This window comes from Equus caballus, chromosome 9 (assembly GCF_041296265.1).
Source record: "Equus caballus isolate H_3958 breed thoroughbred chromosome 9, TB-T2T, whole genome shotgun sequence".
NCBI lineage: Eukaryota > Metazoa > Chordata > Mammalia > Perissodactyla > Equidae > Equus > Equus caballus.
The window spans coordinates 51,473,894-51,491,798 of record NC_091692.1 but is presented as its reverse complement, the minus strand read 5'-3'; the positions used below and the strand labels follow the sequence as shown (position 1 = coordinate 51,491,798).

The following is a 17,905-nucleotide window of genomic DNA, read 5'->3' as shown; positions in this document are numbered from 1 at the left end:
CAACCCTATTTACAATCACAACAAAAAGAATAAAATATCTAGGAATAAATTTAACCAAGGAGGTGAAAGATCTATACAATGAAAACTATAAGATATTACTGAAAGAAAGTGATGATGACACAAAGAAATGGAAAGATATTCCATGCACGTGGATTGGAACAATAAACATAGCTAAAATAACCATATTATCTAAAGTGATCTACAGATTCAATGAAATCCCAATCACAGTCCCAAGGACATTCTTCGTAGAAACAGAACAAAGAATCCTAAAATTTATATGGAATAACAAAAGACCCCAAATAGCCAAAGCCATCCTGAGAAAAAAGAACAAAGCTGGAAGCATCACAATTCCTGACTTCAAAATATACTACAAAGCTATAGTCATCAAAACAGCATGGTACTAGCAGAAAAACAGACACATAGATCAAGGGAACAGAACTGAAAGCTCAGAAATAAAACCACATATCTACGGACAGCTCATCTTCAACAAAGGAGCAAAGAACATACAATGGAGAACAGAAAGTCCCTTCAATAAGTGGTGGTGGGAAAACAGGGCAGCCACTTGCAAAAGAATGAAAGTAGACCCTTATCTTTCACCATACACAAAAATTAACTCAAAATGGATTAAAGACTTGAAGGTAAGATGTGAAACTATAAAACTCCTAGGAAAAAATATAGATGGTACACTCTTTGACATGGGTCTTAGCAGCATCTTTTTGAATACCATTCTACTCAGGCAAGGGCAGCAAAAGAAAAAAATAAACAAATGGGACTTCATCAGACTAAAGAGCTTCTGCAAGGCAAAGTAAACTTGGAACAAAACAAAAATACAACCCACCAACTGAGAGAAAATATTTGCAAATCATATATCCCACAAGGGGTTACTCTCCAAAATATATAAAGAACTCACACAACTGAACCACGACAAAACAAACAACCTGATCAAAAAGTGGGCTAAGGATGTGGACAGATAGTTTTCCAAAGAAGATATACCAATGACCAATAGGCACATGAAAAGACGTTCAACATCACTAATCATCAGGGAAATGCAAATCAAAACTACAATGAGATATCACATTATATCGGTCAGAATGACTATAATCACCAAGAGAAAAAACAAAAAATGTTGGAGGGGATGTGGAGAAAAGGGAACCGTTATACACTTCTGATGGGAATGCAAACTGATGCAGCCACCCTGGAAAACATTATGGAAATTCCTCAAAAAGTTAAAAATAGAAATACCATACGACCCAGCTATCCCACTACTGGGTATTTATCCAAAGAACTTTAAACTGACAATACAAAGAGACTTCTGCAGCCCTATATTCATTGCAGCATTAGTCACAATATCCAAGACATGAAAGCAACCCAAGTGTTCATCCACTGATGAATGGATAAAGAAGAGGTGGCATATATATACAATGGAATACTACTCAGCCATGAATAAAAGAAAAAATTGTCTCATTTGCAACAATATGGATGGATCTTGAGGGTATTATGTTAAGCAAAATAAGCTAGAGAAAGACAAACACCGTATGATTTCACTCATATGTAGAAGATAAACAAACACATGGACAAAGAGAACAGATTAGTGGTTACCAGAGGGGAAGGGGGTTGGGGTGGGCATAAGTGGTAAAGGGGTACATATACATGGTGACTGACAATAATGTACACCTGAAATTTCACAATGTTATAAACCATTATGACATCAATAAAATAATTTTTTTAAAAAGGTGTGATTTCTTCTTTAAAAGTAAGGGCTGAGCTGAGCCAGCTCTCTATTTAAGGAAATTGAGATGAGCAAACAGAAGTTAAAATTCAGGGTCTCTCCTCAATAGTAGCAGAATGAAGAGGAAAGTAACAGGGGAGCCACAAGAAGACAAAGTAATGATAATCAGACAGTCAGGCTTTTTTTTACTAAGGAAATATATTTTACAATCTGTAGATTTTTACTAAACAACAATTAATCAAATGGGAGGGAAGAATACATGTGTTTTCAGTTATATAAGTGTTCATAAAATTTAACTACCACATGCTCAGACTATGGTGCTTATTCCTACAAGATAAGTGGGTAAACCAAGAAAGAGGGAAATATAGTTACAGGAAACAATGGGTCCAATTCAGGAGAGCCACAAAGGGCTGTCCTGGGCTGACCGTATCCAGCAAGCCTAGAGAGTAATCAATCATCTTAGATTGGAGCAGGAGGATGGATGTTCCTAAGGGAAGTCACTCAAGGAAAAAACACATTTGATAAAATATATAATATGATCAAGTTTGAAATAAAATGATGCCATGATAAAGGCAAAAAGCACAAGAATAAATGAAAGTCAATTAGAAACTCCAAGGGATAAAAATGGTATACAAGGAAGAAAATATAATCATAGTACATTAATTGCTATGTCTGAATGATACTTACTCATTAACAATATACATTTTAAAAGTCTCCAAGAGACAAAGTAAAGATTTAATCATCTTTAAAACTGAATACAATGTAAATGCTATACATCTCATAAAAGTAGGAAGTTCAGAATTTGTGAAGGGGAAGAGGGAAAGAGCTGAAAGTGGATTACAGATGCTAACGTTGTCATCTTACAAAGTGGAGAGTAAATAGAGACTGCAGTTGATGAAAGAAGAAACAAAGGTATAATAATATTAAGTTTAAAAGATAACTATGGAGAAACTAAACATATTAATACAATTATATTTGGAAGATGAAGAAGAGTGACATCTAAAATGGACAAAGCAAGAAAAAAAGACAAATTAAAAGTGGTTATAGATGGAGATCAGGATTTTGGGTGAAGGGGAGTGGGACAGAAAATAGTAGTTTTTTATTATAAGCCTTTTGTAGTATTTGATTTTCTTAAAACAATGCACTGTGTTACTTTCCTGGAAAAAAATTCCAGCAGAGGAGGTTCAGTCAAATCCTAAATTCTTTTGCATAGAAATTCCTCTGTCCCATTAGAAAAGTCCATATCCTTGTTGTTCTATAACTACAAACACACTTTTGGAATTCACCATTAAAGAGGGGAGTTTGGAAATATTATTCTATTTCTTGGAAAGACTTGGTCACAGATTACCAGCTCAAATAACTTTGTAAATCTAAAAGGAAATGAGGAGTTGGTGTCAAGATGGTGGAGTAGGCAGACTCTGAACTCACCTCCTCCCATGAACACAATCAAGCTACAACTACTTTTGGAACAATTACCCCTGAGAGAGAATGAAAACTGCATAAAAAGAACCACTGCAACAAGGAATAGTCCTGACTGAGGGGAAGAGGTAGAAATTCCTTCTGGAGAGAAAAAAAGCCACCTTTGCAAGCCTCAGTGCTTCATGGGCAGCCAGCCAGGAGCAACTCTAAGGTATGCAGCATTCCCAGGAGGAATTGGGTACCTGAACTAGGGAGCATTACTGCTATAAGCAACCTTCAGACTCAGCACAACTGAGACAAGTGTCATAATATCTGGCTTTGCTGGCTATTAACTACAACAGGGAACACCCATTGAAAAGCTATTGGACATAAGCTGAAAAAATCCATCTCTTAAAGGGCCCACACACAAATTCACAGGTTTCAGAAAGCAACCTGAAATCACCATAAAGAAAGGTACAAACTCCTTTGGTGAAAAGAGACTCACCTGATAGGCTTGGGGTGCATCTTGGTGAGAGGTGAGACCACTCCAGGGACTGAGACATTGGCGGCAGCCATTATTGTGACCTAGTACAGGAGAGCTGATACAGATGCTGGTAGACACCATTGGAGTTCTTCCCCTGGTCTGTTAGCCCAGGGTCTGCCCCACCCACTAAAGCATCGATTTAATCCATCTCAGCCAGGGCAGGCACCCCGCGCTAGGGACTGGCCCCACTGGACAGCAAACCCTTGGGAAACTTTTCTACCTGCATAAATTGGGTATCTGGATCCACTTCAGGCTGGAAATTGGCTCAGCTTCTGCAGGGCAGGGTGTGCTTGAGGAGAGGTAGCATGGATGAGGCATTGGTGGAGTGTGTGGGGGGCTCTGCAGTGGGGTAACTGGGCAGGCTCCAAGAGGCTGGGACATGTGTACAGCCCAGGACTATGCTGACAGTGTGTGTGGACCTGATGGCCATGGGGCTTATCAGCAACAGAAGACCTGTCCTTCACAAACAGCCACATAGGGAATCGGTCCCACCTTCCAAAGCCTGAAACAATTGGGTGCTCATGTGCCTGGGGCAAGCCCCACTCAGCTGCTCTCCTGAGAGAGCTGACAACAACCTTGCAGGCCAGAGGAGTACAGAAATTGTAATCCCCTGAGCCTAGCAACCAGCCATACTGGGGGCCTAATCAATAACAGAAAAACTGCAACAGGAATGTGCTATTAGATCTTGAAGCCAATAGTGCTGGGGCTCCCCAACCCAAGAAAGTGACTGAAAGGTCTATAGCAGCCACGTGCAGCTGATAATTACAAACAGCCAGCCAGGGGGACAGGCTAGATGCCCTGGGCACCTGCAGCAATAGCAACACTGCCAAAACAGAAGGACACATGGAGCCCACACAGGGGTCACTCCTGGAACATTTGGAACTGGTAATGAGAGGAAAGCATACCGTGGGGCCTCAAAAGGCATCTCATACATAAGGCCACTTCTCCAAGATCAGGAGACATAGCTAACCCACCTGATACATAGATATAAGCACAGAGAAGGAGGCACAATGAGGAGACAGAGGAATACATTCCAAGCAGGGAAGCAAGACAAAACCCCAGAAAAAGAACTAAATGAAGCACAAATAAGCAATCTACCTGACAAAGAGTTCAAACAAAAAGTCATTGGGATGCTCACTGACCTTGGGAGAAGATTGGATGAACACAGTGAGAACATCAACAAAGAATTGGACAATATAAAAAAAACTAATCAGAAATTAAAAATACAATACTGGAAATGAAAATTCCCTAGAGTGACTCAATAGCAGAGTAGCTGATACAGAAGAATGGATCAGTGAGCTGGACAAAAGACTACAGGAAATTACCCAAACCAAACAGATAAAAGAAAAGATTAAAAAGAACGAGAACAGTCTAAGGGAAGTCTGAGACAATATCAAGCACACTAACATTCATATTATGAATGTCCCAGAAGGTGAAGAGAAAGACAAAGGGACAGAGAATGTATTTGAGGAAATAATATCTGAAAATCTTCCTAAGCTAAGGAAGGAAATAGACATCCAAGTATAGGAAGCACAGATAGCATCAAACATGATAAACACAATGAGGCCCACACCAAGACACATTGTAATTTAAATGGCCAAAATTAAAGATAAAGAGATAATCCTAAAAGCCATAAGAGAAAGGCAACAAATGACATACAAAGGAAACCCCATAAGGATATCAGCTGACTTCTCAGCAGAAATATTACAGGCTAGAAGGAAGTGGCATGATAAATTTAAAGTGCTGAAAGGAAAAAAAGCTACAGCCAAGAACACTCTACCCAGCAAGGTTATCACTTAAAAAGGGAGGAGAGATAAAGAGTTTCCTAGACAAGCAAAAATTAAAGGAGTTTATCACCAAGAAACCAGTTTTACAGGAAATACTAAGGGGACTTATTTAAGTGGGAAAGAGAAGACCACAAATAGGAATAACAAAATTACCCCCAAAAAAAGGGCAATAAAATCACTGGTAAGGGCAAAAATACAGTAAAGGTAGCAGATCAAACACCTATGAAGATAATATGGAGGTCAAAAGACAAAAGTACTAAAATTACCTATTTCAATGAGAAGAAGGTAATGGATACACACACACAAAATAAGAGGTTAGACATGATATCAAAAACATAAAATGTGGGAGGAGGGGAGCAAGAGTAGAGCTTTTAGAAAGAGGTCAAACTAAAGAGACTATCAATTCAATACAGATTGCTGTACACGTAGGTTATTATATATGAACCTCCTGGTAATCAGACATCAGAAACCTATAATAAATACACAAAAAATTAAGAGAATGGGAGGCTGGCCTTGTGGCCGAGTGGTTAAGTAAGCATGCTCCACTATGGCAGCCCAGGGTTTCTCTGGTTTGGATCCTGGACGCGGACATGGCACCACTCATCAGACCACGTTGAGGTGGCGTCTCACGTACTACAAGTAAAATACACAACTATGTACTGGGGGGATTTGGGGAGAAAAAGTGGAAAGAAAAAAAAGAGGATTGGCAACAATTGTTAGCTCAGGTGCCAACCTTTAAAAAAAAAAAAAAGAAGAAGAAAATTGGTAACAGTTGTTAGTTCAGGTGCCAATCTTTAAAAAAAAAATTAAGAGAAAGGGACCCAAACACAATACTAAAGAATGCCATCAAACCACGAGGAAAGAGAGCAAGAGAAGAGGAAAGGAACAGAGAAAAACTACTAAAACACTCAGAAAAAAGGTAACAAACTGGGATAAGTACATATATATCTATAGCTATTTTAAAAGCCAATGGACTAAATGCTCCAATCAAAAGACATAGGGTGGCTGAGTGGATAAAACAAATGAGACCCAAATATATGCTGCATACAAGAGACACACTTCAGACCTAAAGACACTCACAAACTGAAAGTGAAGGGATGGAAAAAGATATTCCAAGCAAATGGCAAGCAAAAGAAAGCTGGGGTAGCAATACTCATAACAGGCAAAACAGACTTTAAAACAAAAACTGTAACAGGAGACAAAGAAGGACACTACATAATGATACAGGGAACAATCCAACAAGAAGATATAACACTTATAAATATCTATGCTCAACATAGGAGCACCTAAATATATAAAGCAATTATTAACAGACACAAAAAAATTACCTGGAGACAAATGAAAATACAACATGCCAAAATCTATGGGACACAGCAAAATCAGTTCTAAGAGTGAAGTTTATAGCAATATAGGCCTACCTCAACAAACAAGAAAAATCCCAAATAAGCTATCAATGGCACATCTACAGGAACTGGAAAAAGAAGAAAAAACAAAGCCCCAAATCAGCAGAAGGAAGGAAATAATGAAAATCCAAGCAGAAATAAATGAAATAGAGACTAAAAAATTTTTTTAAAAATCAATGACACCAAGAGGGGAAGCTTCCTAACTTTTTCTACAAAGCCAACACCTCAACAAAGCAAAAATCCTCAACAAAATACTAGCAAATAGAATACAACAATACATTAAAAAGATCATACATCATGATCAAGTGGGTTTTATTCCAGGGATGCAGGGATTGTTCAACATCTGCAAATCAATCAACGTGATATAGCACATTAACAAAAGGAAGAATAATCACATAATCATCGAGTAGATGCAGAGAAAGCATTTAACAAGATACAGCATCCATTTATGACAAAAACTCTAAATGAAACGGGTATAGACGGAAAATACCTCAACATAATAAAGGCCATATATGACAAACCCACTGCTAATATCATACTCAGTGGAGAAAAACGGAAAGCTATCCCTCTAAGCTTTCTAAAACAAGGATGCCCACTGTCACCACTCTTGTTTAACACAGTATTGGAAATCTTAGCCAGAGCAATCAGGCAAGAAAAAGAAATAAAAGGGATCCAAATTGGAAAGGAAGAAGTGAAACTGTCAGTATTTGCAGATGGCAAGATTTTATATATAGAAAACCCTAAAGAATCCACTAAAAAACTTTTAGAAATAAGAAATGAATACAGTCAAGTCTCAGGATACAAAATCAACATACAAAAGTCAGTTGTGTTTCTATACAATAAGAACAAAATAGCATAAAGAGAAATTAAGAATACAATCCTGTTTCCAATTGCAACAAAAAGAATAAAATACCTAGGAACAAACTTAACCAAAGAGGTGAAAGATCTGTACACCCAAAACTATAAAACATTGTTGAAAGAAACTGAAGACACAAAGAAATGGAAAGATATTCCATGTTCTTGGATTCGAAGAATTAACATAGTTAAAATGTCCATACTTCCTAAAGCAATCTACAGATTCAATACAATCCCAATCAAAATCACAATGACATTCTTCGCAGAAATAGAACAAAGAATCCTAAAATTTATATGGAACATCAAAAGACTCTGAATAGCCAAAGGAATCCTGAGAAAAAAGAACAAAGCTAGTGGTATCACACTGCCAGATTTCAGAATATACTGCAAAGCTATAGTAACCAAAATGGCATGGTTCTGGCAAAAAACAGACACACAGCTTGGGGAGGTGGAGCAAAATGGCGGGGTGAGCTACCCAGGACTCTCTCCCCTCTAAAGTACAACAAAGGACTGAAAAAAAAAAATAACCTGAATTTCAGCTAATGAACCTAATGCCAGGACTCAGAGACCTACAGTATCAAAAGACAGAAGACGGAGCCCCTAATGCCTGCCTCGGAGGAGCTGGAACTGGGTAAGAGAGAACATCGCTCCATCCCCTAGAAACCAGGATTGCCACATGGGTCCGGGAAGGAGCAGGGGAGAGGCTGTGCGACCAGGGCATCATCTAGGACTCCTGCTGCCGGTACAGTGGAAACCTGCTGACAGGGGAAAGCTTCCCTGCACAGGGACCCCATAAACGCAGGGCGGGAGACCAGAGAACAGAACTGATCGAATCCAGATCCGTGCGTGAGAGAAACCACCCCCGCCCCCGGCCCTGGCAAAGCGCACTGGGCACCAACATCTTGCCCAAAGGTGGAGAGCTCAGAACACGTGGATCTTGACCCCCATCTAGTGGCGACAGGTGGTAACTGCAACCGAATTCTACCACCATGCGAAAAAACCGCTTCTCTACCATCCAGCAATTTATAAAAGCCCCAGACCAGAAGGAAAACAATAAAAACATAGAATTAAGTCCTGAGGACTTGGAATTAGGTAAACTAAATGAAAATGAGTTCAGAGCAGCTATAATAAAAAAACTCAATGAGGTAGAGATAAAGAGAAATAAGCCGAGTTCTGGAGTTACTTCACAAAAGAGATTGAAATTATAAAGAAGAATCAAACAGAATTACTAGAGATGAAAAACACAATGGACCAGATAAAACAGAATACAGATTCCCTGAATGCCCACGTAGACTCCATAGAAGAGCAAATTAGCATAATCGAAGATAGACAGGCTGAATTGCTCCAGACAGAGGAAGAAAGAGAACTAAGGATTAAAAGGAATGAGGAAAGTATTAGAGAGATAGCAGATTCAATGTGGAGAAAGAATTTAAGGATCATAGGAATTCCCAAGAACGTAGAAAAGGAAAGTGGAGCAGAAAGTGTGCTTAATGAAATTATAGAAGAGAACTTCCCAAATCTAGGGATTGAGGGAGAAATGTGTGTAGAGGAAGTTTTCAGATCTCCTAGATTTGTCAATGTAAAAAGAGCTACTGCAAGGCATATAGTAGTAAAATTGGCAAAAAGCAATGACAAAGAAAGAATACTCAGGGCTGCACGAAATAAGAGAATTACCTAGAAGAGAGCCCCTATTAGACTTTCAGTGGATTTCTCTGCAGAAACCTTACAAGCTAGGAGAGAATGGAGTGACATATTCAAAGCTTTAAAAGATAAAAATCTTCAGCCAAGAATACTCTATCCAGCAAGAATATCCTTCAGATATGAGGGAGAAATTAAGTCTTTTCCAGACAAACAATAGTTAAAGGAATTTGTAACCAAAAGTCCTCCACTACAAGAAATCCTCAAGAAGGCTCTCATACCTGAAAAAAGAAAAAGGGAGAAAGGGGTCACAAACCACAGAGTAGGGAGAGAGATAAATAGAAGCAGAATAGGATAGCAACTATTCAACTATAGCATTAGGCTAAATGTAAGGAAACTACCAAAGCACAGACGATCTTATCACTCTAACTACAAACTCATAACACAAGTTGGAACAAGAAGTGAAAATAATAATTTAGGAGGGGAAGAGCAAAGGGACTAAATTAGTCTAGGCCAAGTAAGTAAGAGACCACCAGAGAATAGACTATATTATACACGAGATTCTAAATACAAACTTCAGGGTAGACACTAAACTAAACAACAGAACAGAGACACAAAACATAAATAAGCAAAAATCTAAGAAACCCAGCATAAGAAATTGCAGTATCAAATGGGTAGGATAAAGCACACAGGAAGAGAAAAGCAGGAAAGCCAGATAATGAGCAGCAGATTGACAGCTTTAAGTCCACATGCATCAATAATCACTCTCAATGTAAACAGATTGAACTCTCCAATAAAAAGACACAGAGTGGCAAAATGGATTAAAGAACAAGATCCAACAATTTGTTGCCTCCAGGAAACACACCTCAGCCCCAAGGACAAACACAGGCTCAGAGTGAAGGGGTGGAAGACCATACTTCAAGCTAATAGCAAGGAAAAGAAAGCAGGTGTTGCAATTCTTATATCAGACAAAGTGGATTTCAAAATAAGACAGGTAAAGAGAGACACACAGGGACAATATATAATGATCAAAGGGAGACTTCATCAAGAAGAAATAACGCTTATAAATATCTATGCACCCAACATAGGAGCACCAAGGTTCATAAAGCAACTATTAACAGACCTAAAGGAAGATGTTAAAAACAATACAATAATAGTAGGGGACCTCAACACACCACTCACATCAATGTACTGATCATCCAGACAGAAAATTAACAAAGAAATAGTGGAGCTAAACGAAAAACTAAAACAATTGGACTTAATAGACATATATAGATCACTTCACCCTAAAAAAACAGAATACACATTCTTCTCAAGTGCACATGGAACATTCTCAAGGATAGACCATATGTTGGGAAACAAGGCAAGCCTCTACAAATTTAAAAAAATTGAAATAATAACAAGCATCTTCTCTGATCATAATGCTATAAGGCTAGAAATTAATTACAAGAAAAAAGCTGAGAAAGGCACAAAGATGTGGAGACTAAACAATACACTACTGAACAAGCAATGGATCATTGATGAAATTAAAGAAGAAATCAAAAAATGCCTGGAAACTAATGAAAATGATAACACGCCATACCAACTCATATGGGATACAGCAAAAGTTGTATTAAGAGAAAAATTTATCGCAATACAGGCACATCTTAACAAACAAGAAAAATCCCAAATAAGCAATCTTAAACTACACCTAACTGAACTAGAGAAAGAAGAACAAATAAAGCCCAAAGGCAGCAGAAGGAGAGAAATAATAAAAATCAGAGCAGAAATAAATACTATTGAAACGAAAAAGGCGGTAGAAAGGATCAATGAAACAAAGAGCTGGTTCTTTGAGAAGATAAATAAAATTGACAAACCCCTAGCCAGACTTAGAAAGAAGAAAAGGGAGAAAGCTCAAATAAACAAAATCAGAAATGAACGAGGAGAAATAACAACAGACTCTGCAGAAATACAAGGGATTATAAGAGAATACTACAAAAAACTCTAACAGAATGGATAACCTAGAGGAAATGGATAAATTCTTGGACTCTTACAATCTCCCAAAGCTCACTCAAGAAGAAGCAGACAATTTGAACAGACCAATCACAAGGAAAGAGATTGAAACAGCGATCAAAAACATCCCAAAGAATAAAACCCCAGGACCAGATGGCTTCCCCAAGGAATTCTACCAAACTTTCAGAGAGGATTTAACTCCTATCCTTTTCAAGCTATTCCAAAAAATTAGGGAAGATGGAACACTTCCTAATACATTCTGTGAGGCCAACATCACGCTGATACCAAAGCCAGACAAGGACGCCACGAAAAAAGAGAACTACAGGCCAATATCACTGATGAACATAGATGCAAAAATTCTAAACAAAATTTTGGCCACCAGAATTCAGCAATTCATCAAAAGGATCATACATCATGATCAAGTGGGATTTATACCAGGGACACAGGGATGGTTCAACATCCGCAAATCAATCAACATGATACACCACATCAACAAACTGAGGAATAAAAACCACATGATCATCTCAATAGATGCAGAGAAGGCATTTGACAAGATCCAACAGCCGTTTATGATAAAAACTCTGAACCAAATGGGCATAGAAGGGAACTACCTCAACATAATAAAGGCCATATATGACAAGCCCACAGCCAACATCATACTCAATGGGCAAAAACTGAGTGCCATCCCCCTGAAAACAGGAATAAGACAAGGATGCCCTCTATCACCACTCTTATTTAACATAGTACTGGAGGTCCTGGCCAGAGCAATCAGGCAAGATAAAGGAATAAAAGGAATCCAAATAGGGAGGGAAGAAGTGAAAACAACTCTCACTGTTTACAGATGACATGATCTTATATATACAAAACCCCAAAGAATCCATTGGAAAACTCTTAGAAGTAATCAACAACTACAGCAAAGTTGCAGGGTATAAAATCAATTTGCATAAATCAGTAGCATTTCTATATTCTAACAATGAACTGACAGAAAAAGAACACAATACCATTCACAATAGCAACAAAAAGAATAAAATACCTCAGGGTAAATTTAACTGAGGAAGTGAAGGACCTATATAATGAAAATTACAAGGCCTTTCTGAGAGAATTGGTTGATGACATAAGGAGATGGAAAGACATTCCATGTACAGGGTTTGGAAGAATAAACATAGTTAAAATGTCCGTTCTACCTAAAGCAATTTACAGATTCAATGCTATCCCAATCAGAATCCCAATGACGTTCTTTACAGAATTAGAACAAAGAATCCTAAAATTTATATGGGGCAACAAAAGACCCCAAATTGCTTAAGCAATCCTGAGAAAAAAGAAATCGGAGGCATTACAATCCCTGACTTCAAAACTTACTACAAAGCTACAGTAATCAAAACAGCATGGTACTGGTACAAAAACAGGTGCACAGATCAATGGAACAGAATTGAAAGCCCAGAAATAAAACCACACATCTATGGACAGCTTATCTTCGACAAAGGAGCAAAGTGCATACAATGGAGAAAAGAAAGTCTTTTCAACAAATGGTGCTGGGAAAACTGGAAAGCCAAATGTAAAAGAATGAAAATTGACCATTCTTTTTCACCATTCACCAAAATAAACTCAAAATGGATCAAAGACCTAAAGGTGAGACTTGAAACCATAAGGCTTCTAGAAGAAAACGTAGGCAGTACAATCTTTGACATCAGTATTAAAAGGACCTTTTCGGACACCATGTCTTCTCAGAGAAGGGAGACAATAGAAAGAATAAACAAATGGGACTTCATCAGACTAAAGAGCTTCTTCAAGGCAAATGAAAACAGGATTGAAACAAAAAAAACAACCCACTAACTGGGAAAAAATATTTGCAAGTCATATATCTGACAAAGGATTAAAATCCATAATATATAAAGAACTCTCGCAACTCAACAACAAAAAATCAAACAACCCGATTGAAGAATGGGCTGGAGACATGAACAGACATTTCTCCAAAGAAGATATATGGATGGCCAATAGGCACATGAAAAGACGCTCATCATCGCTGATCATCAGGGAAATCCAAATCAAAACTACACTAAGATATCACCTTACACCCATTACAATGACAAAAATATCTAAATCTAATAGTAACAAATGTTGGAGAGGTTGTGGAGAGAATCGAACACTCATACACTGCTGGTGGGAATGCAAACTACTGCAGCCACTATGGAAAATAGTATGGAGATTCCTCAAAAAATTAAAAATAGAACTACCATATGATTCAGCCATTCCACTACAGGGTATCTATCCAATGAGCCTGAAGTAAGCAATTCCAAAAGTCCTATGCACCCCAATGTTCATTGCAGCATTATTTACAATAGCCAAGACATGGAAGCAACCTAAGTGCCCACCAACAGATGAATGGATAAAGAAGTTGTGGTATATATATACAATGGAATACTACTCAGCTGCAAAACAGAACAAAATCATCCCATTTGCAACAACATGGATGGACCTTGAGGGAATTATGTTAAGTGAAATAAGCCAGTTAGAGAAGGATAATCTCTGTATGACTCGACTCATATGAGGAATTTAAAAGTGTGGACAAAGAGAACAGATTAGTGGCTACCAGGGGAAAGGTGGCGAGGGGGGTGAGCACAAAGGGTGAAGTGTGCACCTACAACACGAATGACAAACATTAATGTACAACTGAAATCACACAAGATTGTAACCTATCATTAACTCAATAAAAAAAAAAAAAACAGACACACAGATCAATGGAAGATAATTGAGAGCCCAGAAATAAACCCACTCATTTATGGATATCTAATTTTCGACAATGAGTCAAGAACAAACAATGAAGAAAGGAAAGTCTCTTCAATAAATTGTGTTGGGGAAACTGGACAGCCAAATGCAAAGAATGAAAGTAGACCATTATCTTACACCATAGACAAAAATTAACTCACAGTGGATTAAAGACTTGAATGTACGACCTGAAACCATTAAACTTCTAAAAGAAAACACAGGCAGTACACTCTTTGACATCAGTCTTAGCAGCATATTTTCAAGTACCATGTCTGACCAGGCAAGGGAAGTGACAGAAAAAATAAACAAATGGTACTACATCAAACTAAAAAGCTTCTGCACAGAAAAGGAAATCATCAACAAGAAGAAAAGACAACCTAACAACTGGGAGAGGATATTTGCAAACCACAGATCTGATAAGGGGTTATTATCCAAAATATAGAAAGAAATCATACATCTCAAAACCAAAAACTTAAAAACTCGATTAAAAAATGGGCAAAAGATCTGAACAGACATTTCTCCAAAGAAGATATACAGATAGCCAACAGGAACATGAAAAGATGTTCAACATCATTAACAATAGTTTAGGGAAATGCAAACCAAAACTACAATGGGATATCACCTTACTCCTGTCAGAATGGCTATAATTAACAAGATAGGAAACAGTAAGTGTTGGAGAGGATGTGGAGAGAAGGGAATCCTCATAACACTGCTGGTGGGAGTGCAAATTGGTGCAGCCACTATGAAAAGCACTATAGAGTTTCCTCAGAAATTGAAGAATAGAACTACCATACAATCCAGCTATTCCACTGCTGGGCATTTTTCCAAAGAACATGAAAACATGAATGCATAAAGATACATGCACCCCTATGTTCACTGCAGCCTTATTCACAATAGCCAAGACTTGGAAGCAACCTAGGTGCCCATCAAGGGATGAAGGGATAAAGAAGATGTGGTATATATATACACAATGGAATACTACTCAGCCCTAAGAAATGATGAAATCTGGCCATTTGTGACAACATGGATGGACCTCGAGGGTATTATGCTAATTGAAATAAGTCAGAAGGAGAAAGTCAAATACTGTATGATCTCACTCATAAATAGAAGATAAAAACAACAACAAACACATGGCAACAGAGATTGGATTGGTGGTTACCAGAGAAGGGGGTGGGGGAATGGGGTGTTTAGGCTCACATGTGTGTAGTGGTGGATTGTAATTAATCTTTGGGTGGTGAACATGATGTAATCTACACAGAAATTGAAACATATAATGATGTGCACCTGAAATTTATATAATGTTATAAACCAATGTTACCACAATAAAAAATAATAATAAAAATAAAAGGAAATGAGGTAGGTGAAGGTAAAAAAAAAAAAAAAATAGAGATTTTCTTTTTTGTAACTCTGCCTTCAAAACTAATGAACTCCAATGACTAAACTGGTTATAGGTTCTTTCAGTGCCGATGACAGTTTAACTGCAAAGTTAAGATCCCTTGCCTTCTCCTGATCTCAAGATTTTTAGCAGCTGTGATTTCACATTATTTGGCAGAAATGTTTAACACAAGCATCTGGGATTCTTTCACGTCAACTGTTGCTCTTTAAGAAGGGTATTCTTTACTTAAATTACTACTTTTCTTTTTAAGACTACTTCAGAAGAAATGAATGTCCCCTCCACATTCCCTGCCAACACTCAATTTCAAAATTCAGCCTGCTCTAGGAAATTGAGAAGGAACCTCCTTTCTAAATCTGAAAAGCTTCAGGATAGTCCCCAGGGTGAACAGCATCTCTGGGATGGATCCTCAAACCCACTTCCAGATGGAACCCTGGATGTAGACGAGCAGATCCAGGCTCCCAACCCCTTTTCAGATGACAGCCTCCGGAAAGATGTGCGTGGCAGAGATCTAATCCTCTGATTCCAGATGTGGGCCAAGGGCACAAGAATAAGTTGAATCATCTTCTCCCCTACCATATATAATTCCCTGAGAGAGAAAGTCTTCTGACGCCACCCCAACAACACTCCACAGTAAATTTCCAGGGAGCTGAGTCTCCAGAGATGGAAGCCTTATTGTTCTCTCACATTTTTTCTCTCTTCCTATTTTCCACCTTCAATCCAAAAGATAGACTGTGCCTCACCTGGGTCAAGGTGCTTATCTCTGGGCACACTTTGGGGATTCGGTTATTCTGAAGGTCTAGAGTCTTCAGGCCAGGCAGTTTTTCCAATGTTGAGGGCATCTTTGTTATCTTCTTCCCATTCAAGGTAACAATCTTAGTGTTTTTACCACCCTTCAGTGCTCTTACCAATAACCTTTCAGCCATGGGCTTGGAAGAAAAATAGAAAAGGGAGAAGGTTACCATTGGAGATTAAGTGCCCTATTATGCATCTTTAGAACTTATAATTACAGAATTGGTGTGTCATGGAAACAAACATTCTGAGGTCTAACATGGTGAAGGTGGGAGGCATCAGATAGTTTCCTGTGTAAAAGGTAGGGAGGGGAAATAGCTGATTCCAGGTTTAGGGCAAAAAGGTACAAGATGAGCTAGAATATCTAATGCTAGAGACATGGAAGTTATCAAAGACTAATGATATTGCATCAAAAAGACATAGAAGCCAACTTCTAGGGGCACCCATGGGTTCTAAAATGGGAACACTTGAGGATCAGAAAGAACGAATAACCTAGAGTGAACTGAAACACATTAAAATACATTAAAATCTAAGCATTCATAATGGTATTTTAAAAATAAACTCACTGAGTACATTGGGACTTGTTAGAGAACAAACTCATTAGTCTGAAAATTGATAAAGGGAAGAAAAGTAAGGCATTTATTTTGCTTTTCCAGTACAAATCACAATTTAGCATAGCCTAATAGTTAATAAAGTTCTTATTCATAGAAAAATTGAAGCTAATAAATGAAGAAGGAAAAATACATTTAGAAAGATCATCACTTTTTCAAATCCTAATGAAATAAATAATGGATCTGCAAAGATCATAAGTGGATACTAAAAGCATTACATGAGAGTTTGGTGAGGAACTTTAAGAAAACAGGCTAATAGTCCACTAATCAATTTTAGCATCATTAAAACTGAGACAATCACATGTTATAAGTCTCATGATGTGATGTAATAAAAAGTACACAGCACCACCTATGAAATATTCTTGCCTAAATATTGAATCTGGATCTACCCATGCTTCTAGATGTAGCCACCATTTACAGAAAACATGAGGCCTAAAGAACAAGCCACATTCTTCTCAGTGAAGCAGTCAGCCGAATCTAGAACATGAGAAATTCTACACGGCAAGCGACACAAGGTTTAACCAACAAATCAAGAGCATGATAAAAAGAAGGGGAAACTGTAATGAAATAAATGAGACTTAAGAGAAATAACAGCCAAATGCAATGTGTGGCCCTTGTTCGGATCCTGATGAGAATAAAAATATTGCAGAGTTAATTGGGGAAATTTGATCATGAACTGGATATTAGATGATAGGAATTACTAATTCTGTTATATGTGATATTGGTGTGGAGGTAGTGTTTTTTAAAAATGTACTTAACATTTAGAAATGTATATACAATTTTCAGATGAAATTACACAATGTCTTGGACTTTCTTTAAAATAATCAGGGAGGAAAAGTAGGAGAAAGAAACAGATCAAACAAGATTAAGAAACATTGATAATTATTAATACACAGTAATGGGTACATAGGGGTTCATTTTACTATTCTCATTATATTTTGTGTATATTTGAAAATTTCCAAGTAAAAGATTAAGACAAAGACAAAAAGAGGAGGAA

General features: G+C 37.8%; 1 protein-coding gene across 5 annotated transcripts in view; it reads right to left on the bottom strand.

Moving 5' to 3' along the window:
* Nucleotides 1–17,905, bottom strand: part of LRRC69 (leucine rich repeat containing 69) — a 127,948-nt gene that overhangs the window by 98,189 nt on the left and 11,854 nt on the right. For 3 of the 5 annotated variants that reach the window (XM_014728042.3, XM_070222282.1, XM_023648671.2), the window contains exon 1: nucleotides 16,249–16,600. In XM_014728042.3, the coding sequence (XP_014583528.2) occupies nucleotides 16,249–16,470 (222 nt within the window). In that variant the 5' untranslated portion in view covers nucleotides 16,471–16,600. Of the gene's footprint in view, nucleotides 1–16,248; nucleotides 16,601–16,863; nucleotides 17,328–17,905 lie in introns of those variants that run through there. The other 2 variants (XM_070222280.1, XM_070222281.1) reach the window with 2 other exon arrangements.